At 49.3% G+C, this 23,930-nt stretch overlaps 1 protein-coding gene across 1 annotated transcript; it reads left to right on the top strand.

Annotated features, from left to right (window-relative positions):
* Positions 1–152: 152 nt before the first annotated feature.
* Positions 153–23,702, top strand: LOC149346344 (BTB/POZ domain-containing protein 2-like). Its single transcript, XM_089586371.1, has 4 exons — positions 153–272; positions 7,934–8,016; positions 19,682–19,902; positions 22,726–23,702. Exons 1-4 carry the CDS (start codon positions 266–268, stop codon positions 23,309–23,311), a joined length of 897 nt encoding a protein of 298 aa, XP_089442497.1. The 5' UTR covers positions 153–265; the 3' UTR covers positions 23,312–23,702.
* The last annotated feature ends 228 nt before the right edge of the window (positions 23,703–23,930 follow it).

Genomic DNA, 23,930 nt, shown 5'->3' with positions numbered 1-23,930 from the left:
GCTGCCCAATCAACTCCATCGCCGATCGGAAGAAAGAGAGACCGCACTCTACTTATACTCGGTGTCAGGCACCGCCCAGTGTTCTGCGCAGGGTTGCAACTGGTTGCGTCAGACGAAGCATTGCTCTCGGCCAAAGCTCTCGGCGCTTGATACTCAGATAACCTGCCTCGGATAGCTGTTCGGTTCATTGTGCGCGCGCGTTAAAGCGTCACGCTCGGACTTCTATCCCCACTGGTGCTTCGAATCTTCGCGTTTGCCTGGCAGAATGGGTCGTAAGTAGCCACCGTTTGCATGGAATGTTTATCTTTCTATTTTGATGAGCTGCTTTATCGCTTTATCGCGTTCCCGCGTTGGTAGAGGCTGTGGCTGCCACGCGCATTGTGACGAGATGAAGTTTTCCGGATGTGTTTGTATCTGTGTTTGAGTGACTAATCCATGTACCATCGCGCTCAGTATGAGCTACACCGCGCGAGCGTCTAGCCGCTGAGCAAGGTTTTACAGTGGTGCCGATTGTGCCGTGTTTCCCAGACATACGGAGACAGCGTAGCTGTTCTTGCGAGCGCCCATCACCTTCACTTGCTTGCTTTCACCTTCACCCTCGCTTAGTCTTGCTGGGATATCAGTTTCGAAAATGATAACGGCAGCCGTCGATTGACTCCCACATTTCGTGCTCGGGCCCGTCTCGATTCATACAATCGGGGATATTTAGTATGTCACTTTGCGCTTCATCATTTTACTGAACGGGAAATGCTGGAATGAAGAGCCGCAGACTAATGTGCGTGAATTTGGCAGCTTATAGTGACCAGATTAAAGAGGAATACTTTCGTCACCTCGCAGCTTGTTCCGGGTGCCCAATACTGCTGAAATCATGTCTAAAGCAAAAGCGCTCATTCCCTGGCAAGTTTCGCACGCCATGTCTGGTCGGTGACAAAAATGCTGTATCATCTTGCGGTTTCTTCTTCAGCGAAAAGAAAGTGAACAAGAAAAAAAATTCTACGGCAGATTGCACTCCCATGTAAGACTGGTGACACAGCGATGCTGCTTGAGTTTGGTTCGTCTAAGATTGCTATAGCGTTTTTGCTGTCGTCAACAGCGTTCTTCATTCGTTTTCTATGGCAGCCTTAAGCACGTACTTGATGCGAGCGATGGTCGAACTTTTATAAGGTTTCGCTACGCATCGAAAGAATCGACCATGACATTCAATGTTTCGACAGCAGTGCCTTAAAACGTTCTACAGTTGTGTCACAATTAAAATTGGTGTCCTAGAAAATCCTGAGCTTCAGCTGTATTCGCAGTAATAATGTCACCCACGGACGCTTGACGCCCCCATGTCGGAGCTGACGACAACTATTGTACGGACGGCTGACGTGCCTTGTCGGAGCGGATGGAAACTATTGTAATAGTTGTCGTCCGACAGGGGGCGTCAGCCGTCCGTGGGTGACCTTATTACTGCGAACACAGCCACCGCTACGCACGAAGAACATGACGCTGCGCATGACTAACGGAACAACCTCCGGCTTAAGCAGCATCGCTGTCAAAAAATTACAGCAATGTCCTTCAGATGAACGGGGTCGAGGGGTTCCAGCGCGCTTGCTGGAACTGCCAAATTCTCTCCTGATAAATCGGAAACACGTAATGATCGGCGCCACTGTACGACATTTCGAAGCGCTCGCTTGGTCACGCGCTCGTGCGGTGTAGCTCATACTGAGCGCGATAGTACATGGGCAGACCTTAACGCGGCTCCGAGAGCTCGGAAGCATGTTACGGTGAGACGCATATTTACTAAGCGTTTGGTTTGCTGACATTTGTAGCGCGTGCTGTAAATTTTCCTCAATGCGACTGTGTGTTCGAGCCGCTGCGCTGGCTTAGTCAATGTTGTGTTCCCGTCGTCGGTATCGAACGCCCGCACCGGCGTCCGCATTTCGATGGAGGCAAAATGCAAGAACTCATTGTGATCTGTGATACAAGTGGTGGTTGAAGCACCCGTGGTAGTAACAGTTATTCCGGAGCAGTCTGCTACGCGGTATCAATAGCCTATGTCATTATTTAGGACATTAAATTCCACACCCCAAGAGCGCTGTGTGTTTACAAACTTAAATGAAACTGGTAGAATGTTCCATTTATAGTGGTTGTATTTCCATTTTTTAATAGTAGGCGTTAGCCTGAGAATACTCTGAAATGCGCGCAGTAGAATTCTCGGCACAACATCTTTTGAAATGACGAACGACGTCGGAAATCGGCCTTGTGAACCCGAGCAATCGCTTGCTGCAGGTACACAGATGCACAGGGTAGGGTAAAATTGCTAAAGAGACCCCGCCGCGGTGACTCAATGATTACGGCGCTCGGCTGCTGGCCAGCAAGACGCGGGTTCGATCCCGGCCGCGGCGGCTGAATTTCGATGGTGGCGAAATTCTAGAGGCCTTTGGACTGCGCGATGTCAGTGCAGGTTAAAGAAACCCAGGTGGTCGAAATTTCCGGAGCCCTTCACTACGGCATCCCTCATAGCCTGAGTCGCATTGGGACGTTAAACTCCAATAAAACTGTGGGATGTTGTTTCTGCTGAAGGGCGAATCCCAACATCGAGGCGGGCATCGAGTGGGGCGACCACATTATCGTTGCGTGTCCGGGCTTGTGTGATGTGTGCGAGGGAGTACGGGGCCTCGACTTGGGCGAACGACACCTCGGGGGAGTCTGCCCAAAACGGCGGAAGCTTGACAGCGACACGCCAGACGTCGTGCGGGATGCCGCCTGCCGGGGTTATGACGTCCTTGGCGGAGCCGGCGGGATGATGCTGCACGGAAGCATCGAGTAGTTGGCCGTGCCGTTCCTGAAGCTGTTGCTCTTGCTCGTCCATGGCGATGCGTCATTGTCCGTTGTCTGGGTCGCCAGATGTGGGATGTTGTTTCTGCAGAAGAACGAATCCCAACATAAAAACGTAAAAACTGTTTATTAGATTAGCGGCGGCAGCGGACAAGCCTACAAACGCCACTCTCGTCTCGGTAGCGGAAGGAAAAAGCCGCTCTTTCCAGCCGGGCAGCCTGTTTATCGGTGACGCAAGCTTCGGGTGGCGCAGCGGTGGCGCTGAGTTTTAAGGCGAAAGCCTTTAATGACTCGTTGTCGGCAGACGGTTGACAGGAGTGGTGTGGCGCTTTATCAGTCAGACCAGAAAAAAAATTCAGGGGGCACTTCGGCTCTCTAAATAGGGGCCAGGCGGCTAGGGATGCATATGGGTCCCGTGAAGAGGGAACCACTCCCATCGACGGCGTCTAAGCAGACGTCGTATTTAGCTCGAGCAAATAAAGTTGTTTCTCTCTCTCTCTAAATTGTTGGAAGGTGAAAGCGTTTCATGGCGCGCTGTTTGTTTTATTCATATTTATTTGATATTTTTAATTTTTGTTTCTTGTCATGTTAGATCGTTGTTGTTTCTTGTCATGTTAGATTACCTAGTACATACCTTGCAGGCAACAGAGAGTAAGCACATCGATCTGTAATTTTGCTGCAAAAGCAATACTCCGACAGCCGAAGCGAGACCTCAGGTGGCCGCCATAGCTATGCTTGCATTGTTTCAATTGGTCGAAATGCTCGTGACGTCACAGTGTGCGAATTTCAAACGGGATCAATTGTACTTTGGCTAGTAACCATGCAACCAATTAAAGGGATCGTATAGTGATGCTCCAAGTAAATGGGACTGAGTTTAGTTAATTGCTTAATTACCCAATTAGCCTAATTAACCTTTCTAGTCAGGCCAGATAAATAAATAAAACCGAGTAGGAAATTGGTCGAGCTCGGGAATCGAACCCCGGTCTCCGGAGTGCGAGACGAGCACGCTACCACTCCGCCATGCCAGCTAGGTGGTTTGCAATGAACAAAGGCGCGTCTGGTGAATACGGTGTCTTTGTTCACTCCCATCTTCCTCCCTTCCCGTTACGGCGACGTTCAGGTATCCACCGGGGTATACGAGACAGATACATTCCCTTTCCTCAAAAACCAATTTACCGACGAGCAAGGCGTAAAACCGAACGGGCGATGGCGTTCTGCGGACTCCCTGGCAGCGTTGCAAGATGCTGTCGTGTTCCACTCTTAGAGGCGAAGCTTAACATCTTAACCACACATCAGTGACACAAGCAGCAACACTGCGCTTAAAGCTTTCGCCTCACCGCACTTTAGGACAACAAAGTGCCCCCTGAATTTTTGAGCTAGTGTGTGTTGCAGCTAGAGCAATGGCCACTTCTACCGCAGCCAGTATGTCGTGGCTAGCCAGTACTAGTCCGTCGACTGTTGTATTTTGGTGCACTACCGCGACGGCCGTCATTCCCTGCTCGGGACCCGCAGTATCGACATAGAACACGGCCTCGCGCCCGCCGTAGTGTCTTTAATGGCTTCGGCTCGTGCTTGTCGTCTTGAGTGGTTAAAATTGGGGTGCATATTCCTTGGTAGTGGAGCTGCCTTAAGTTGTCCTCTCCATGAGGCTGGGATGTCGGTTTTGGTGTCTAGCTGTCGGGGGCAATTGATGTTTAAATCACTCAGGACTTGTCGGCCAGTGCGAGTTGTGGAGAGCCGTACCACCTGCGCCGTAAGGTGTGCCTCTATCAGCTCATCGATCGTGTTGTGCACACCCAGTCTTAAAAGCCGGTCCGTCGATGTCGCAAGAGGGAGTCCCAGGGCCTTCTTGTAGGCTGTTCTGATTATGATGTCGAGGTTTTTGATGTCACGCTTCTTGAGGCGGAGGTAGGGCGCTACGTAGACGACGCGGCTTACAACGAAAGCCTGCACCAGTCGCAGAGTATCGTCTTCTCGCATCCCTGATTTGCGCGTAGTTATCCTGGCGATCATCCTGGCGACTTGCTCGCTCAAGAGCCGTAGTTTCTGGAGGGTGAGAGGGTTGTTGCCGTTGTTATTTATGTACAGACCCAGTATCTTGAGGGTCTGAACTTCCTTGATGGGTGAGTTGTCTACGCGGATGTTGATGGTGTCTTGATTCTTGCGTTGACGGAAGACTATGAGTTCGGCTTTTTCGGGTGAGCACGTTAGTCCACACGTGCGTGCATAATTTGCAATTTTGTCGCCGCTGTTTGTAGTTGTTTTTCAATCATTCCCATACTTCCCCTGGTTGTCCAGATGATTATATCATCAGCGTACAGGGCGTGGCGTATGCCTTGTACCTGATTGAGAAAAGGTGGGAGATTTAGGAGTGCAATGTTAAGAGAAGTGGTGATAGTACTGCCCATTGCGGAGTGCCTGTCGTGCCCATCTTCACTTGCGTTGTGTGTTTTGTGCCGGTGCTGATGTTGACGGTTCTGTCCGTAAGGAAATCGCAGATGTACGAGTAGACTCGCTGACCACATTTCGTGCTGTGGAGGTTGTTGAGGATTGTGGAGTGTTGGACATTGTCAAACGCTCCCTTGAGGTCGAGTGTTAGAAGCGCTCGGTTACTGTTTGTACGTGCGGGATCAATGACGTCGCGTTTGATAACAGTGCAACACCGGCATTACGTGCCAGGCCCTGCTGATAAAGAACAAGTTGCAAACAGTGGGTCTGGGAAAAATCGACAAGATTGTTAAATTCAACTTATCCGCTCTCTCCTGTATCTCTTTGACCTGTCTTTTCTAATACTGTTCACTGTCTCGGTAAGCATCGAGCGGAACACCCATGTACTTATACCTGCATGTAGTTATCTGGTGTCGTCGTCCAAGGCACACTGGCGGATGGTAGCGGGCGAGCGTTTACGTGTGTTTGCATTGAACACAGATGTTCTGCTTACGCTGACGCCCCTTTGTTGTCGTGAAGGGAGCGCTTTTTCCCCGTCATTGGTTATGGATTCCTCCTTGTCTGACAAAGGGACACGCGCGGAACAAAGCACCGGGCTTAGCCATTCTTCTGCAGATATGTGAATGCGACAGCTTCGTCCTTCCTTCTTTAGCTTTCTGTGCATCAGGTGGACTTCTCTCTTAACAAAAGTGTTGAGACGAGGGAAGCCTTACGGTTTGCCGGGGTGAAGCATGTGTCAAGCTTCGTGTGCACACAAAGCTCCTGGTCTTCCTTTTTATTAGCATGTATAGGAACGACAAGGTGTTTTCTCCTTCTACTGTGGCCTAGTTCGCTCTCTCGAAAGAGTTGAGATGCGCCTCTGCTTTCTTAATGTGATAGCGTTTGAATTCGTGTAAGAAAATCCGCCATCCTATGTCACGAAATTCGCCGGCTGGTCGAAAGAAGTCACGTGACATTAGGAAGTCTTCACAGCCTTCCTGATGGGCCACATAGATTGGTTAAGACGGCCACACGAGCTTACGACGTCATCACAATCTGCCCACTTGATGTGAGCAACTTAGCTTCTAGATAGCAGCTTAGCATTAGACTTCACGTCAGGAGCAACCCGAGTCCATCCGGTGTCATGAAATTTGCGTATAGAGCGGGAGAGTATGACGTCACGAGGTCACGTGATCACCGGACGACCCGACCATGGCCCCTTCCAAGAAGAGGCAAATTCAAAAATGAATGTAAATCAATATTGATACGTAGTGTATTAATAGTGATTAGTGTACAGATTAAAGTGATTCGTAGATACATTTAACTGAATTAGTAAAATCATTAGTAAGGATTTTTGGTAGGAATAAGAAATTATGGATTAGTGGTCACTTGAACACGGCCATCAAGCAACTACCACGACGAGATCGTAAGACACGCTACAGATGCGTCAACAGTGCTGTGGAGATACCTACGACTCATTACAGTTGCGACAAATGTGAAATCTGATTCTATCGCATTCCACGCTGAATGTAAATTAGGCGTCCCCATAGTCATGCAGAAGCAGTCGTCGACAGAGCGCATGCATAGTTGTTTTTTTTTTCCTGTTTTTTGCTGAGCAGACTCTAGTGCCTCCATCGATTGCTGCCATTGTCACCTTTGGTAGCAGTTAGCGAAACGGCAGTGCCCATGGCGATAGCACTTGTTTGCCCTTATAATGCTCCTTTAGAAGTTAAGAACGTGCCATTTGGGAATAACTCCAAAAGGCGATTGAATTCGTCTGTCTTAAGGCTTGTCGTGGATCTGATGTCAGCAGGAACACTGTTGAAGAGCAAGACCACGGGGAAGGACATCATGGATCGGTCTGAGCACAGCTGGCGTGGCGGAAGCGTTCAGTGAGATCGCCGGAGTTCCACACGAGTGTCGATGCATCGCCTGTCAAGGCAGTGAAGGCTCGGGTGAGATTGGAGAGCACCGCAAGCGGAAAGGCGGTGATGTCAGCGAAGGGTAGGATAGACGTCTGGTGCCTAATGCTCGTGCTTTCCATTAAGACGCCCCTGAAAAGGGACCGCGTTTGTCTCGAACGTTGCAGTCTAATTTTGTGAACCTTTGGTGGTGCCAGTCTCTTGTCTATATCATCTTATATGTGCTTCTTAATCATTTAAGCGACGGATCAGATAAGAAGGCTGGCCTTTTGAACTTAACTGACACTCAGTTCAAGTGCTTCAAATAACAGAAGGGCTGGCGCAGACAAAATACCTCGCTTGGGATCATTAGGGCTGGGTAAATGTTCCAATCTACTTGGTTGTATTCTGGCCGCCTTTTTTTGTGTAAAGTAAGATTTAACTCCTTGATATCTTGAGAGGAAAAAGATGAAAATTGGTTTTTGAGGCAAGTAAATGACCCAGTATCTGTCCCACATCTCGGTGGACAACTGAGTTGCGCCGTAACGGAAGGGAGGAAGGTGGTAGCGAAAGACCAAAAAGAGAAAGAGGCGCCGTACTGAAGGGCTGCGGAATAATTTCGCAGAGCACAAGGGCGCCTTTTGCATTTAGTCTCCATCGAAACGCGTCCGGATTCGAACTCGGGTCTTGAGAGGCAGATAATGTGAGCTCTGAAGATAAAGCATGCGTTATGGGTTCCTAATATTCCACCATTGCCGCATCACACCGACGGTGTCCCGTTTCAGGCTATTGCACCCGCTGCAAGCGATACGGTGACGGGCTCGTGAGGTGCGACGCTGAGGCGCAGTGTGCAAGAAATCTACCAGAGGTGAGTCACATCTGTCAGTGCTTTTCAGTTATCTCTGACATTTGTGAGTGGTCATCTTTGTTACTTTTGGAGCTCTGATCAAGTCAACGCTCTCTCTTTACTTCAATAGTTGTGTACGGAAAGTTGCTCAGAAAAAGCTTTAGGGCGTCATCTACATAGTTGTATAGATAGATTGCACATGACGTCACTTCCTCCCCCCATAAAGCGCTGGCGGCCATGCTGCCGCACCATTCGACCGTCCCTGCCCGTCCGCCCTGCGATGCGTGACCGCTGCTGCGAAGGTTTGGGTTATTTTCTTATCATTTAGGGCGCGATGCCTACTCCACAGAGGAATGAGCCGTTCAGTGCAGTCTATACCACTTTGAAATTAATCGATCGGCGCGCGTATGCTACGCAGACAAAGCGAACATTTGCGACAATATGGATCCGTACACGCTGCCACCGGGAGTAGGCACGACGATGGGCGTTGGTGAGTCCCCTGAAGTGACACAGGGGGATATCGTGTACTCTTCCAGTTTTGTGACGTTGGAAGAAATGAAAGCCTTCGAATCAATGGAGGCACACAGCGATTTCTCCAGCAGGTGGGTTCGAAGCTTGTCTGCGATGCGCCTAAGAGACGAAAAGCGCGGCCTTGGCACGCCGCTTTCTCTGCCGTCGTTGCCCGCTGCGGTCGTGGCAATGCGAACCGGCTTGTCTTGTGCTGTAGCTAGGGTGCAGCCATGCTGGACGCAGTGTGGGTTTGTGCTGTGAGACAAATCGGATGATGTCAATCAAAACAGCAACATTCACTTCAGGGTGTAGCCATTGCTTAACGCGTTTTTGCAAACATAGTTCACTGCCGAAGCCTCTTGCTGGTTACAAAGTGCGCTACGCACAAAATTAAATTGGAGTTGTCGGCGTCCAAATCGTCGCTCTTAATGCCAGCCAGCCACAGCCCGCGCCGATTCGTACTGAGAGTCTTGGAGCGCTCGCACTTGCATGCCTACGATTATCTTACGAATGCGGAAGAATTTCGTGTTAATCGGCTTCTTCTCTCGCCTGGAGCTGCCGATATGGTTGGAGCAGCCAAGGGTGGCACATAAAAGCGTATCGAAGGTACGGATGGACAAGAACCAACACGATGCGAGCTAACAGAGAAGGCGGTAAGCTGGAGGCTGTCTGGCGGTGGTTCGGCAGCATGGCCGACTGGCATCCCACGGCCATCGGATGGGACGTCGGTGCAAGCTATGTATAAAAAGTGAACTTAGAGATTTTACATCGAAAGCTCTAATAGCTTTGTATAAACCATTTAGTAAAATGAACTAAGAGGGTGCCACGGCAGCCGTATAACGCGTTAGGCGCAATGCGTGTTTCTAGGCTGACACCACCGTGACGTACCTCAAAGCGTGATTGAGGTGTCCATCTTCCCAGGCTGCCAGTTATGAGCCTTTTGTTTCCTCAGAATCAACGTAGGCTAAACCCTGCACTGGTTTTGAGAAAAGGGAAGGCGCATTACTGCCTTCATTTGGAGTTTGAAGTGGGCGCCTGTGCTTGTCGTCCTCTTTTTTTTATGTGTGTCAACGTAGCGCCTTGGTTCACATTTGAAAATGCCAATGAACTCTTACTGATTAATGTGCTAAGCCGGTCAGCTTTGTGTCATAGTTTTTCTTGAGAGAGTGTGTTTCGTGGTCCAGTGATTTCTTTGTTTCAGTTTAATTTCGCAACGCTCATATGCAAAAGTAGTCTGTTTTGATGGGAACTAGCTAACGCTATAAATAATGCACAAAGCATCCAGCTTGACAGGATGCCCTCTTGCATATCCATGCGAAATTTGTCATCCTTGGGCAGGGCATGTAATGCGAAGGCAAGATAACCGCTGGCCCTAAAGGGTAACGGAGTGGATTCCAAGAGAAGGCAAGCTTAGCAGGGGCGGCAGAAAGTTAGGGGGCGGGTGAGATAAAAAAAAAATGCGGGTATACGGTGGCCGCAGCTTCCAAAAAGAGGCCTTTGCCTTGCAGTGAGTTTAGTTATGCTGATGATGGTGATGGTGATGAACCTGAAGTTTTAACGATTTCGGCATTTTTTACAATTGTTCTTTGTGCCCATGAAATATAGTTATTTTCGTTGCAACCCTAAACAGTTCGGTTCCTTGTAGCCTGGGGAGTCTGCAGTATATAGGCGACAAAGCGTTTGTGCGGCTTCGGAAATCCGAGCAGCGCCTGAAAGGTTTATTTGCCGTCGCTGTCATGAAAAGTAAATGTTTTTACTCGATTTGTGTCTAATGATATTTTCCAAGAGGGCCTCTCAGTCGGTGCGCGCTCTAATGTGGGTTTCGAATTGTGCTATCCACATGAGCTTTTTACGTCTCTTCTTTTGCTTTTGGCTATCCACGTGGGCTGGTGACTTGCACAGTGCATTGCAACTATGCCTAGCTTCCATGGACATGAAGCAGCTATGTTGGCTGGCATTGCAGCGAACGCCGCGTAAAATCAACTGAGAGATTTTGAACTAGTAACTATGGAAAAGTAAGAGAGTCCCGAGTAATTTTCGCGGACGTAGTAATTACCATGGCCGACTCTTCGCCATCGCTGCAAAACCTGGTCTATAAAATTCTTTCCGCGCTCACGGGAACCAAACTGGATTGTAAAACATTTTTATGCGTGAGAAAATCCAAATGAAGCCAAAATCGATGGGTTGTACAGGACAATCGAAATTCCCGCGGCAGTTTTCAATGTTTAGCGCTATATGCGCCTCGTGGTGGCGACCGGGCAAGCTAGAAATGTTTTTCCGGGTTTCCTTCGTCCTGAACAGCCTACGAAAATTGTATTCTCCTGCGTAAAGAACTTCGGTATTTACTAAATGTTTGGTGACATTTCAGAGCGAGTAAGCGGTCGCCATGCATCGCATGGGTCTCGCTTTTACCTGCTCCCTCTATGCTTGCAGGCTGTTTCACTGAGGGCGGCTGGTAGTACTTACGCTATTGTAAGCGCGCTCTTTTTATAAATTTCGCGCCACGCCTGGATTCTAGGAAACAGAGAGAACTTAGTAATTACCGTTAGGCTCCTCATAGTATATAGACATTTTAATTCGCAGTCAGTAACAGCTATATCAGTTTTTATATTTAAGCAAATACGAATGTGGTCTGCACTGCAAGGCACGTATTGTGGCTCGTTAATATTCAAAAATAGGAACCAGCCAACAGAAAACAGCAGAAATCAGGGGAACACGCAAGCGTCGGTTACTCGGCTGCGCGCGAGTATATGATGCTTTCTCGGGAGGCCTCGGCCTGGATTGGTGAGCGGGACCTAGGTTGACTTTGTATAGTATTGCCATGGTCTGCGCGGCGTCCTGGCTCTGGTATGAGGAAGAGCATGGTCTTGTCTCTGAGTTTGGCCAGGTTGTACATCTTCAGGATTTGTAAATCTAGGTAATGCAAAGTGGCTCCAGAGATTGCCTAGGAATCTTTCTATGGCCACGCAGAGTAGAGACGAGCCGTCGCTTGAGAGCAGACGTGGACTGGAAAAAGCTGCGAAAACCGGACCTGGTTCTGATATGCGGGGAATTGGGCATCGGTTGTGGGTCGATCCATAGGAAACTGCTCTTAATTGAGGCCATTGAGGCAAGGGGTGCAGACGCGGAGGACATAGCCGGATGTTGGGAGGACATTCAGGAGTCATTAAAGGGAAAATGGGTGCGACAGGTGCGAGAAAGGGCGCGAGAGTGGGATGAACCAGCTCGGGAAGAGCGGGAAAGCAACGCGAAAGAGAGCTGCGGGAGCTCACGCGTAAGCTTAACTCGATCAGAACGCAAAGAACACGATCTCGGTTAAGTGTTTTCAGAAGAGGCGAAAATTTCAGGAGTTCTCTTGAAAATTTCATCGCTTTGCCCTTGTTTTGTGCCCATCAAGCTTCTCCAGTCGGCGCATATGAACGCACTGATTGGTCTTGTCGCCCGTCAGGGCGGGATCGATCGGCGGTTAACTAGTTTCAGTGCTACGTTCTAATACCTTTACAGAGTCGCTACGTTCTTTAAATGGGTGAAGGTCACGGGGCGGCGAGCAGGTGCTCTGTGCTTGCGGCGGGGCGCTCCGTTTTTCGACTAAAGGGGCTGGTTTACGTCGCCCTCTCGTTCGCTGTCACATATTTTTGCGGTCACAGTTCGTTTTGTTTAGACTTAGTGATTTTGCCGCAATCCATATTTTACCTGTAGCGCTGCCCTTGCTTCCTAATAAGCAAGTATTCGTTAATTGTGCGGCCTTTATGTATCTGGGCTTCACTGTATTTCAAAATTGCTTTTCTACGAGGCTATCTTCGAAATATTCTAGAAATTACTGCTGAGCTTAACTAGCGGCGCCCAATAGCGAAACTCGCCCTGGTCAGGTTTGAGTGGTCCACTTGTAATTGATGCGTTCGCGACAGCATGCGCAATACGGTGGCTGTCCTTCCTGAACAAGTTTAGCTATATCTCTTTAGGGAACTGCCTTTTCCTAAATGTGCACGTCTTCGTTGTAGCTGGGATAGGAAAACCAAGCCAGAGCCAATATCAGGCGGAGACTTTATTAGAGTATACAGTGGACCCCACTTATAACGAATCCGACGGTCGTGCCTATTCCGTTCGTTGTATCCCAAGCTCCTACTAAATGGACTTCCCATGTTACAGCGAAAAATGCAAAATCGGGGAGTGTGGCATTTAATTATTTAAAGCGTCCGTTATGCGCCTCTGCTTATTCAATCTAGAGCCTATTATGTCCCTTCTTAATCTCTCCAGCGCATGCGTATGCTCCACGCCGATTTTCTTGCTACCAACAATCTGCTTTAAGGACAAATAACCCATCCGGGTGGAGATTCGAACTGTGAGGTCTCACATTGTTGGCCAATTCTTGCCAGTACGCACTGGTGGCGTGCCGCTGTTAGCTGGCCTTGAGCCTGTGGATTATACCCATGTGGAATAGGTGATCTTGCGCGACGCGCTCGGTGGCAAAATACCGGCATCGCCGAATGTAGTGAAGCCAGCGCATGGAGTCGTGCACAGTAGTCGAGCACGAACAGTACTTTTCTGTTTTATTATTGCCATGTAGGTTGAACTGATCATGCCAATGGGTCACGTGTGATTTTTATATCCGATCTAATCTTACGCTTAGAGGCACACTCGTCAAAAAGAAAAAATTGGCAGACGCTCAGCTTGGTTAAGCCCGGAAATTGCGAAAGCAACTTCATCCGTTTCTTCAGCCCGCATCCGCCGTGTCTACCGCCGCTCTTCGCCGACGGCTGTTGTTGTTGTGACTGGGAGAGGGATGAAAAAAAAGTGCACGGGCCTTGTAAGGGATCAGCAGTGTACGTGGGGTCATTGGAACGCGGCTAGGGGCGCTCAAAGCGGAGCGTCTTCTTTCTTGGAACGCGACCGCTCGCGAACGCGCCGGGAACTACGGGTGTCCACCGTCCCGCGGTACCGATTCGCGCAGGTGCTGGCACGAATGTATATTTGTGTTTGTTTTTATTAAGCATGAAATGCTTTTAGCTCCCGTTGTCGGCAGTGTGGTGACGTCACGCCGAGACCGAGATCCACTCATCCGGGCACTGAAATCCACTCATCCGGGCACTGAATTCCAGTTATCCGGGCACTGAATTCCAGTTATCCGGGCACTGAAATCCACTCATCCGGGCACTGAATTCCAGTCATCCGGGCACTGAATTCCAGTTATCCGGGCACTGAAATCCACTCATCCGGGCACTGAATTCCAGTCATCCGGGCTCTGAAACGAGAACATCCGGGCACCGTACGAGACTTAACGAGATTTAACGAGAGTCTCTAAGCCCTCCTACGCGACCGGCATGCAAGCGCCGGTTGGTCTCCAAAGAAGACAAAAAATAACTGCTGCCAGTGCCTTCTCAATGTTTATCAAGATATCAGTGGAGCTGTGGGTTTGATAATGCACGGAATTATAATTTCCGATTTCTAATAACGCGTGAAAAAAGCACATAAATGCCACGTTACACTTCGTTGTCATACGTGATCCGGGGGAGAAGCGCTGCGTTCAAAGGGCAAGGCATCGCGCCGAACGGGTGGTGGCGTTCCTCCCTTCCATTACGGCGCGGTTCGGGTGTCCACCGAGATGGCAGAGAATTACTGCGCCATTTCCTTTCCTCAAAAAACCTTGCGTTCAAATGGCAAGGCATCGCGCTGAACGGGTGGTGGCGTTCCTCCCTTCCTGTACGGTGCGGTTCGGGTGTCCACCGAGATGACATTAGGCCCGTAAACATTTCATGCTTACTCTACTCTCGGTTACGGGAGAGGAAGAGAATTTTTATTTTATTTTGTGGCGGAGATAATGTTCCGACTCCGCACGTGCTGGCACGACCGTGCGTTTTCGTTTGTGGAAAGGGCGTTTTGCCCTACGGAAGCTGGAGGGCTGGCCATGCTCTCGGTAAACCAATCATGTGAGCAGTGCAACATGATTGGAAGCGGCCAAATGTGGGCCGGGCCTTTAAGGCTTTAAAACTGGGCCCCGGAGCCGGAAGCGGGGTTCTGCGCTAAGGTGAGATGCTATGCATCTTCGGCTACGCCGAGTAGGGGCCTCCCCTAGAATTAGCCAGTTCCACCTTTTTGTTGTTTGTCCTTTGCTGTTTTAATTTGTCTCTAGTGCCTTAACTTGTATCTATTGTAAATACTGTACATAAAATTTGGAGTGTTCGCCTTACCCCTGCGTCTCAACTGAACACAAGACCGTCTCTGACGGGGCACCCCTGGTGCAAGGAGAGTAGAAGAACCTGATCTTTACTGGCGCAGTCGACAGGATCCTGCGGCCATCGGAAGACGGCGCAGGAAGAAGATTGAACGCAGGGAGAAAGGCGACGACAAGGCAACAGCAGCGTTCGAGAAAGGACCTGCGGAGAGACGGCGGCAAGGACGCAAGGACCACGGCAGTAGTCCAGCGACGCGGGACTGCATACGGTCCAGAAAAGCAGCGCGTCGATAACTTGACGGTGACCGGCGGCGGACCAGCGGCGTGCGACAGCTTATCGCAGCGTCCGGGGAAAGTGGCGGTGGACTGCGACGCCAAGGAGCTGGCAATGCGGCTCGACGCATCGTAACCGTGAGTCTCCTTGGTCGCATTGTTCACGTCCCTGTGTTCGAGCTGGTAGGACAGCTGAGGGGTACGGAAGGCGGTATGGAGAGTTATCCAAGCCTGCCCTCACTCGATGTGAGGTACCAAGTGGAATTAGCGAAGGCGCGCTTAGCGTACTTTCAGGCTGAGCTTGCAAAAGTGAATGGAGGAAAGGCGCCGCTGTGCGAGGAAAAACCTCAGGACGTTAAGTGCGTCTTGGAGGTATTAGAAGCAAAGCGCCAGCAGCTAGCGCAGGAGCTCGCTGAGCTCAAGGAGTCTAGGAGAGCTAGTGAACTATCGAGGGACAAATACGAGTCTCGAGAGGAGAGGCCACCTGTGCTGGAAGGTAAAGCCTTATGCTTGTCAAGCACAGGCCAAGAAAACAGCCAGGCAGAAGTACAAAGTGAGTCAGATTTCTGCGAAGCTGGAATCGCAGTTGAAGAAAATATCGTGACGGAACGCAGCGTCGCGGTATCAGAGGCGGTGAACGCGCACTCCGACGATCCAGCTGCACAGGTTAGCTCAACCCCTAATGACACCAGGGACGAGGGCGCGAGTTCAGGAATAAAAACTCGGTCTCAAGCAAGCTACGAAAAAGAGCTTTTCGTTCAGCAGGAAACGGTCAGTGAAGACAGACGCCAGATCGGCGAGCGGGTGAAAGGAGGAAGTCTAGTGTTGCCGCAGCGGCACACCGTGTCGGGCATAGGGCATAAAGTGTCCCGTAGCGCTACTGATGCCAGGAACCTTCCATCCGAGGCAAAGAACGAAGGTTGGCCTGATGGGCCGACAGGACCGAGCGCCGCGCAGTTGCTGAACGCACCCGACGTGTGTCCCACCAGGTCCTTCGAGGACAAGGAGATGCGTGGCGACTTGCCACAAGGCAAATTAGGGTCAAGCAACTGCCAGGGAGCGCATGCAGCCTCAGACTATACCACGAAGCCGGCAAGCGCCGATCAAGCACGGAGCGGCAATTTGAAGGTTTGCCGTGCAGTAAAGGTACAAATGGCTCCAAGCGAGGAAGAGTAGCTGGAGGGAGGTGCGTGGCCTTCACGTGGAAAGTCAGCGCGTGGAGCAGTACGTTCCGTGCTGCAGTACGCCAAATCCCGTGTGGCAGAAGCGGCCGCACTGATATGATTACACTGGAGTGTAATCACGCGTCTCGTAAGGAGCACGCAGCACGCGTCTCGTATTGGTGCGCCGAAGAGAGCGTGCCCTCAAGGGCGTCGCGTGGTCAGGGATTTGGACCCATCGAGTACCACAACGTCTTTGATCCTGGAGGGCACCGGCTTTCGAGATCTCGCCCCGCTGTGGCACCAGCCTAATGAGCCGGGTGGCAGTTAGGCGTTAATCGTGTCGTTTGAGACACGTGTTGGCTCGAACGCACAGAGAGACGCTCGGTGCGACTAAGGAGACTCACGTGGCCACTTAAGGACATCGTACGAGTGTTAGTGAACGCTCCAGTTGCGAGTGTCGGTGTGTGTGTGTCGAGCAGGACGCGGGTGTGCATGCTGGTGAACTGCGTACAGCCCATCAACTTGGACTCCGTGTTACGGCGCACGGCAGGCATGCCACCGTGTGTATTTGTGGAATTTGCTTATGTTGTGCGTGCATTTTGCATTTTGCTTTTGGTTTTGTTGGTGCCAGCGCTGCTGTAGCTGCGGTATGTCACCCACAGGGTGGTTTTGTGACCCGTACCGATCCCTTCTTGTTATAATTCTAAAAGTGGCATTTGAGCCCTTTGTAGAATCTTGGGAAGGGCGTGTAAGGGATCGGCAGTGTACGTGGGGTCATTGGAACGCGGCTAGGGGCGCTCAAAGCGGAGCGTCTTCTTTCTTGGAACGCGACCGCTCGCGAACGCGCCGGGAACTACGGGTGTCCACCGTCCCGCGGTACCGATTCGCGCACGTGCTGGCACGAATGTATATTTGTGTTTTTATTTTGTGGCGGAGAGAATGTTCCGACTCCGCACGTGCTGGCACGACCGTGCGTTTTCGTTTGTGGAAAGGGCGTTTTGCCCTACGGAAGCTGGAGGGCTGGCCATGCTCTCGGTAAACCAATCATGTGAGCAGTGCAACATGATTGGAAGCGGCCAAATGTGGGCCGGGCCTTTAAGGCTTTAAAACTGGGCCCCGGAGCCGGAAGCGGGGTTCTGCGCTAAGGCGAGATGCTATGCATCTTCGGCTACGCCGAGTAGGGGCCTCCCCTAGAATTAGCCAGTTCCACCTTTTTGTTGTTTGTCCTTTGCTGTTTTAATTTGTCTCTAGTGCCTTAACTTGTATCTATTGTAAATACTGTACATAAAATTTGGAGTGTTCGCCTTACCCCTGCGTCTCAACTGAACACAAGACCGTCTCTGACGGGGCACCCCTGGTGCAAGGAGAGTAGAAGAACCTGATCTTTACTGGCCTGCCTACTGGCTCCAGCCAAGCTACCACCGCTGCCACATGCAGATAGAAGAGAGTTGAAAGATATGAGGAGAGATAAACTCCACTCATTAAACTTGGCCCTGCACTTGTAGATGCACCCGCATCAAGCGATGTTGACCGGCGCGCTCGCCAGGCTGCTGAATACGCTGAATGGTACGCCGTACCGTTCAGCATGAACCAACCAGCCCGACTCAGCCCTCTCCTTGTTGCATACGCACGTTGTTTAGCTAGCCGTTCTGCCTATTCTTCGTCTGTTTCTTCGGCGCGGCGCCGTCGCTTTGCCGCAGCAAATCGTTCCAGCCTCGCCTTGTACACATCATCCGACATAGCGCACTGAGAGGAGCGCAGCTGCAGCCCCCCCCTTCCCCCCCCCCCCCCCCCGGATATAACTTCAGCCATTAAACTTGGGACGGATTCGGTGCAGTTTTCTTGAGATACGCCTTTTAATTTGTTTTTGCTGTGCATCAGAAACGCTGTAGATGGACCTCAGTAGCCTTCGAGGCCTCGTTAAAATGACTGAGGACAAAATAAAATGGCTGGGGTTCAACCTGGCTTCAACATAGTCATGCGACCGAAAGCTCTGTTAAGCATGGTCTCCACAGTCTCAAATCAGATCTCAAGGTCAAGGGTCAAGGTCAGGTGCCCAATGGCCATACTCATTATCACGTAGTCTTACTACCGTATATCATCATTAGCCTGACTACGCCCAATGCAGGGCAAATGCCTCTCCCTTGTCTCTCCAATTAACCCTGTCCTTTGCCATTTGCGGCCACCGTATCCCCGCAAACTTCTTAATCTCATCCGCCCACCTCACTTTCTGCCGCCCCCTCCTGCACTTCCCTTTTCTTGGAATCCTCTCCGTTACCCTTGAGGATCAGCGGTTTTCTTGCCTTCACATTATATGCCCGGCCCAAGCCCATTTCCTCCTTTTGACTTTGACTAGGATGTCATCAACCCCAGTTTGTTCCCTCACCCGTTCTGCCCCGGCCTCTCAGCGTTGCACCTACTACTTTTCTTTCCATAGCTCGCTGCGTTGTTCTTTACTTAAGCTGAACCCTTTTCGTTACCCTCTACGTTTCTGCCTCGTAGGTGAGTACCAGTAGGATACAGCTGTTGTATACCATATACCTGTATAGCCTGGGTCATACGACCAAACATTTAAGTTGGGTTTACCTTGTGAGGCATTGAAGGCCATTGTCGATGTGTGCACACTGTATCAAATAAAATGTCAAGGTTAGGCACCCAATGTTCATAGTCTTATGATCACGTGGTCATACTACCATAGCTTGGGCCATACCACTACACAGTTAAGTTCGGTTCCACCTTGTGAGGCATTGAAGGGCATTGTCGATGTGCCTAGTTTCTCAAATCAAATGCCAAGGTGAAAGGTCAAGGTCAGGTACCCTATGGTCATAGTCATAAGATCACGTGGTCACACTACACACGTGGTCACACACTTGGGCCATACCAACACGCAGCTAAGTTCGGTGTGAACTTGTAAAGCATCGAATGTCATTGTATCATCCACATCGAAATCGGAAGTTGTACTCGGAGAGCTCTTTTTGGAGCTCTCGCTCTGAAAAGTTGGGCTGCATTGACAACGTACCGCATTCTATTCACGAAACGGACTACTGTTACCGAGAACGGAGACCTATTATAAGGTAGGGATGACCCACGAAAGATGTAGCGGCGTCGCCATCGCCGGCCGGTTTCGCTGGCTAACTGCCATGCGTCAACAGATTCTTGGGGAGCAGATCCCAGAGGTTAAACTGCGCCGCCATTGACTACAAAACTGTGGCAACTTTTCCTTTTCGGTGAGAACGCCACATCTGTGAATCGGCTGGCCCTAATGCCTTAAAATCCAATAATCTCCCTGACAAATACGTCATAAGTGATCGGGTGAACGTCAGCACAGGCATGAAGAGCCATGGAATCTACGTTTTAATAAACAGCATAAATTCGAACTTCACTGCGGGTAAACACACTTAAGGCGGATGCTCCAGGGCAGCATTTCTCACTTTCAATGCTCAAGGAAGTACTGAGCCTAATGCCGCTCTTTTTACACATTCGCGGTCTTGACATCTAGTGCGTATAGTGGCTCTGGCCGTGCCTATGTTTTATCCCCTGTGGCCAAGTCATCTCTCTTTCATCGCAGTTCTCATTGGCCAAGTTTCTCGGATCTGAAGACCTCGCGGACGTGGAGTTCACCGTCGAGTCGGAGCACTACCCCGGAAAGCGCGGATCTTTTAAGGCCCATCGACTCATCCTCGCTTTGCAGATCGAAGATTTCAAAGCCATGTTTTACGGACAAGGTGTGAATGTAGAGAAAATTGTGATTACTGACTTGCACCCAGATGGATTTTCTGGCCTGCTTAGGTAAGAACCGAAGATTGTACACAGATATCTAAAACGCAGTTACCAGTCTACAAAACTATATGCTTAATTACTGCTAGTGAAAAATAGTGTTTCTGAACAGGGTTCTGCGGCAGGCTTCCCTCGGAATCTGTCTCTGCGGTTTCTGAGAACCAAACCCGTGAGGCTTTAATTATGTACCATGTGTTTAGTACCCCAGCTAATGTCATACAGAATAATTCTTTTTTTCAGTGCGCGCCCTCTGTCCCAGTGACATAGTGGTCGCTGGACACTTGGAAAACTCATTTCATTGCCGCTCTTTTTCCTTTTTTCTCTTTTGTTCCCCTCCCCAAGTGTAGGGTAGCCAACTGGGCATCGCCTGGTTAAACTCCCTGCCTTTCCGTCCATTTATCTTTCTCTCGCTCTGGATAAAAGGATTTTTGACCTGGAAACCATTGATGGACGCAGTTTTTTCATATATTGTAATATTTCACTCTAACAATAAATATATGCGCTGATCAGTCGACGGCACTCTTGCATTTTTTTCTGTTAACGTTTTGCTATCGTCAAAAGCTTTCCTCATTGGTTTTCTGCGGCTGTCTTAACTGTTCGATTCGATCAATGCAAACACTTTAAAAGGAAGATTTTGCTACTTTTCAGAAGAATGGACCATTGCCGTCAATAGTTTCATAAGAGCATACTAGAATTTTTCAATTTTGAAAATTTTTTTCTGAGAGTGTTGGACATGACGAAAGCCGGTGTCACGGGGTGTGGTAGTCACTGTGAATGATTTATTCAAATTAATGATTTAATCAATTCAACAAGTGACCCCAGCACCATGCAACCTTGTTCATTATCGATGAGCTCCAGACATTAAAAATCAAGCGTCCGAGACGTCGTGGTCGACCAACCCAGATTTGTTAAAAAAAATCGTGGAAACATCGCAACGTGTGTAAGTGAAGCCTAAAACGTTTATGCCGAAAAAACTATTCTTCAGGTGAGCGCAGTTTGATCGTTTCAAAAAGGCGCGAAAGCGGGCCAGGTATCCTGGTGTCCGATGTTAACTACGCTGAGCACTTCGGCCTGACGTTGATCACCTGTTTCTATATATCTTTTTACCACGAAAAATAGGTCTCTTTTTGCCTAGCTGTAATTTTAGGGCACGTTTGCTGCCCGTGGAGAATATATACACTGTTTTCTGTTTTCAATGTATTCAGTGTATGGTCTTGCAATGAGACCTGCAGTATTGTAAATAAAGAATAAATAAGTATAATTAGAGGCATGAAGCTAAACGAACCACGGCATTTTCGTAAAGCGAGATGTGTTCGTAAAAGTTAATTAATTCCTCTTTCTGCGTGTAACGTAACTTTAACGTAACCAATTCGTAATATCCACTGAGGGTTCCCTCATTATTCAAAATGTGATTACCGGCGTTGCTCCGTTGAATGACGCTCGCTCGGTGGATTAGTACCGGCCAGCGGTTTGCGGAAATCTCTTACGTTATGGTGCGGCTGATGCTTGAGAATTGACATAGCCAACAATTCTGTACAAAAACATTTTGAAACATGACAGTGTTTATGAAGGCGGTTTTTTTTCCGCCGGCAGGCTTGCATTTTTGTATATTAACTTTTTGCTGTCGCCGAAAACGCTCCTTATTGATTTTCTATGGGAATCTAAACTGCCAGACGCGAGAAATAAAAAAACATTAAAAGAACGATTTTGCCGCGCATCGCAAGAGGGGACCATTACCTTCAACATTTCCATAGCAGTAGCTTACAATATTGCAATATTCAAAATTTTCGCCCAAGAATGTAGGACATGTGGCGGTGTTCGGCCTTTAAAGGAGTACCAACACCTAAGGTTGGGTGCGCGTTTTCTACTTTTTAATGACGTGTAAGGCAACAGTACACGCGGATTGCCGCGATATTCACCTACGACCAGTAAGTAATTTATAATGAATTTTTCTCTTATGCTGTTTAGGTTTCATTGGTCCACCGGTGGCTGTGACATCCAAGTTGCGTTTGGGTCGCGCGAGACATGGAGGAGCTGCGATATAAACGAAGCTTGTTCAGTTTAATTCGCTACAATGCCAAATCCAGCCTGCTTCACTAGCTGGAATAACAAAAAATGAAGACGCAGTGATTATATTGCAATGTTTGCATGCCTCAGGTGCCCTATATGCGACGTTTACTTCACGGATTGGTTGAAACTGCAACCGAAAGAGCATGAGACAGGCAGGCCGGAAAACTGTTTCGACGAAGGTATTCGGGGCATGCAGGTCACTGGGTCCCAGCACGACCCCTCTGCTTCTTTGTTGATGTGCCTAAGACCCATAACACTGGCGGCCCTGCCGGTGGCGATGGTCTGCTAGGCAGGGTCCTCCGAGCGCAGCAGGGTCTCCCATTCCTCGCAGGTTTTGAGGTACTCCAGGCCGCTTGGAGGATGTTCCGCGGGGCAGAGGGAGAGGATGTGGACGGAGTGGTAGAGGGTTATAGGGTGCAGGCATGACGAAAAATTGAATTACAAAGTGTTTAAAGGTCTTAGGCGAATTCCACGTGGTGATCCATGTATACTAATGTATTAAGAATCAGTGCAAAGAAGGAAGCATGCCCCAAAACCAGATGTCTGTACTCCTTTAAGTACTCCTTTAATGTACTCCTCGAGTTCATTGATGTGGTACCCCGCCGTCAGTGCTTAGCGGTGACAAATGGGTGCAAAAATGATTGTTTCCTTTCCAGTGGCGCAAAGTTTCTTCTTTCGTTCGGCTGTACCGTTTGTAGAGATAATTGAAGGATGTACTGTTTATATATATACATAGTTAACAAGTCGTCTTCCTTTTTGTTCCAGATACATCTACACCGGGAAGCTTCAGGTGGAAAATGTCCCAGGAGCATCGTACACTCGAACAGCGGCAATCAAGTACAAATTGCCTGAGCTGGCTGGCAAATGCGCTGACTATATAGCCACCAAGATAGGACCAGACGACGTGTGCCCTCTTCTAGACAACATTCTTACAACGGGTGAACAAGGGGCGGACGCGTCAGCAAAGGCGTTGTTGCGTACTCGAGGCCTGGCCGTACTGAACTCGAGGAGCTTCAGTGCGTGCAGAGAGTGCACTGTGAAATACGCGCTGGATCACCTGAAGGGCGTTCGGGAGGCGTCTGTGATCGCGGCTGTGTACGCGTGGGCTCAGCACCAGTGCATTTTGCAGAACGAAGAGGAGGGGCGAGTTGTCAGCGTGCGAGATGTGATGCGACCTCTCTTCCCCAAGCTTCGATTCCTTGCTCTGACGGCCAAAGAGTTTGTGCAGGGTCCTAGAGTGTGGGGTATCCTGGATGACAAGGAAGCACTTGCGTTGCTGATGAATATCATAGAGAACGGCTCTGTGGTTATGCCTTCCGGTTTTTGCAAGATCCAGTGCCAGCGCTCGTAGGCTTCCGCTAACTCAAGGCTCTGCACAGTTACTTTTTACTCTACTCAATTTCGAAATAATCTTTGAGCTCATTCAGTGTATGGAGCATTCTTCCTTAGGGTGCGGAAAATAGCGGATCCTTTTAATAGTTTCTCCACTATTCATTGTACTTGGGTCATTTCGCTACATATCACGCCGAATGTGGTACAAGTTAGTTCGGCATTAAATACAACACGTTTTAGCCCAGTTTTGAGCGCTGACTATAAGAGCTTCTGTTATTTTTAATTAGTACATTACGGGGTTTTCCTCTATTTGTTTCCGTTTTTTTCATTCCGCATTTTAAAGCAACTATGTTGTTTCTAAAAATAATACCAGAAAGGTATGATGTGAAAGAGCCATAAATAAAGGCATGTGTTTATCTTCCGTAGTTATTTCACAGTGACACCACCCTCCCGCCTAGTGTGGCAAACAGTGTCAAACAGATAAGCTGCACTGTGGTGAAAGAAATTCGGAAAATTACACCAAACGGTCTCTTACACTCTACTTTCGAATTTACAAGGAGACACAAACTTACCTGTTGCCGCTGTTTCAAAATGTTCAGGTCCGTTGGCGCTCGCTTATAACAAAAATGAGTGCCACC

This window comes from Amblyomma mixtum, chromosome 4, assembly GCF_055824585.1.
Source record: "Amblyomma mixtum isolate Tamu chromosome 4, ASM5582458v1, whole genome shotgun sequence".
Lineage (NCBI taxonomy): Eukaryota > Metazoa > Arthropoda > Arachnida > Ixodida > Ixodidae > Amblyomma > Amblyomma mixtum.
The sequence above is the reverse complement of the archived record's forward strand: the minus strand, read 5'-3'. Positions and strand labels throughout refer to the sequence as shown.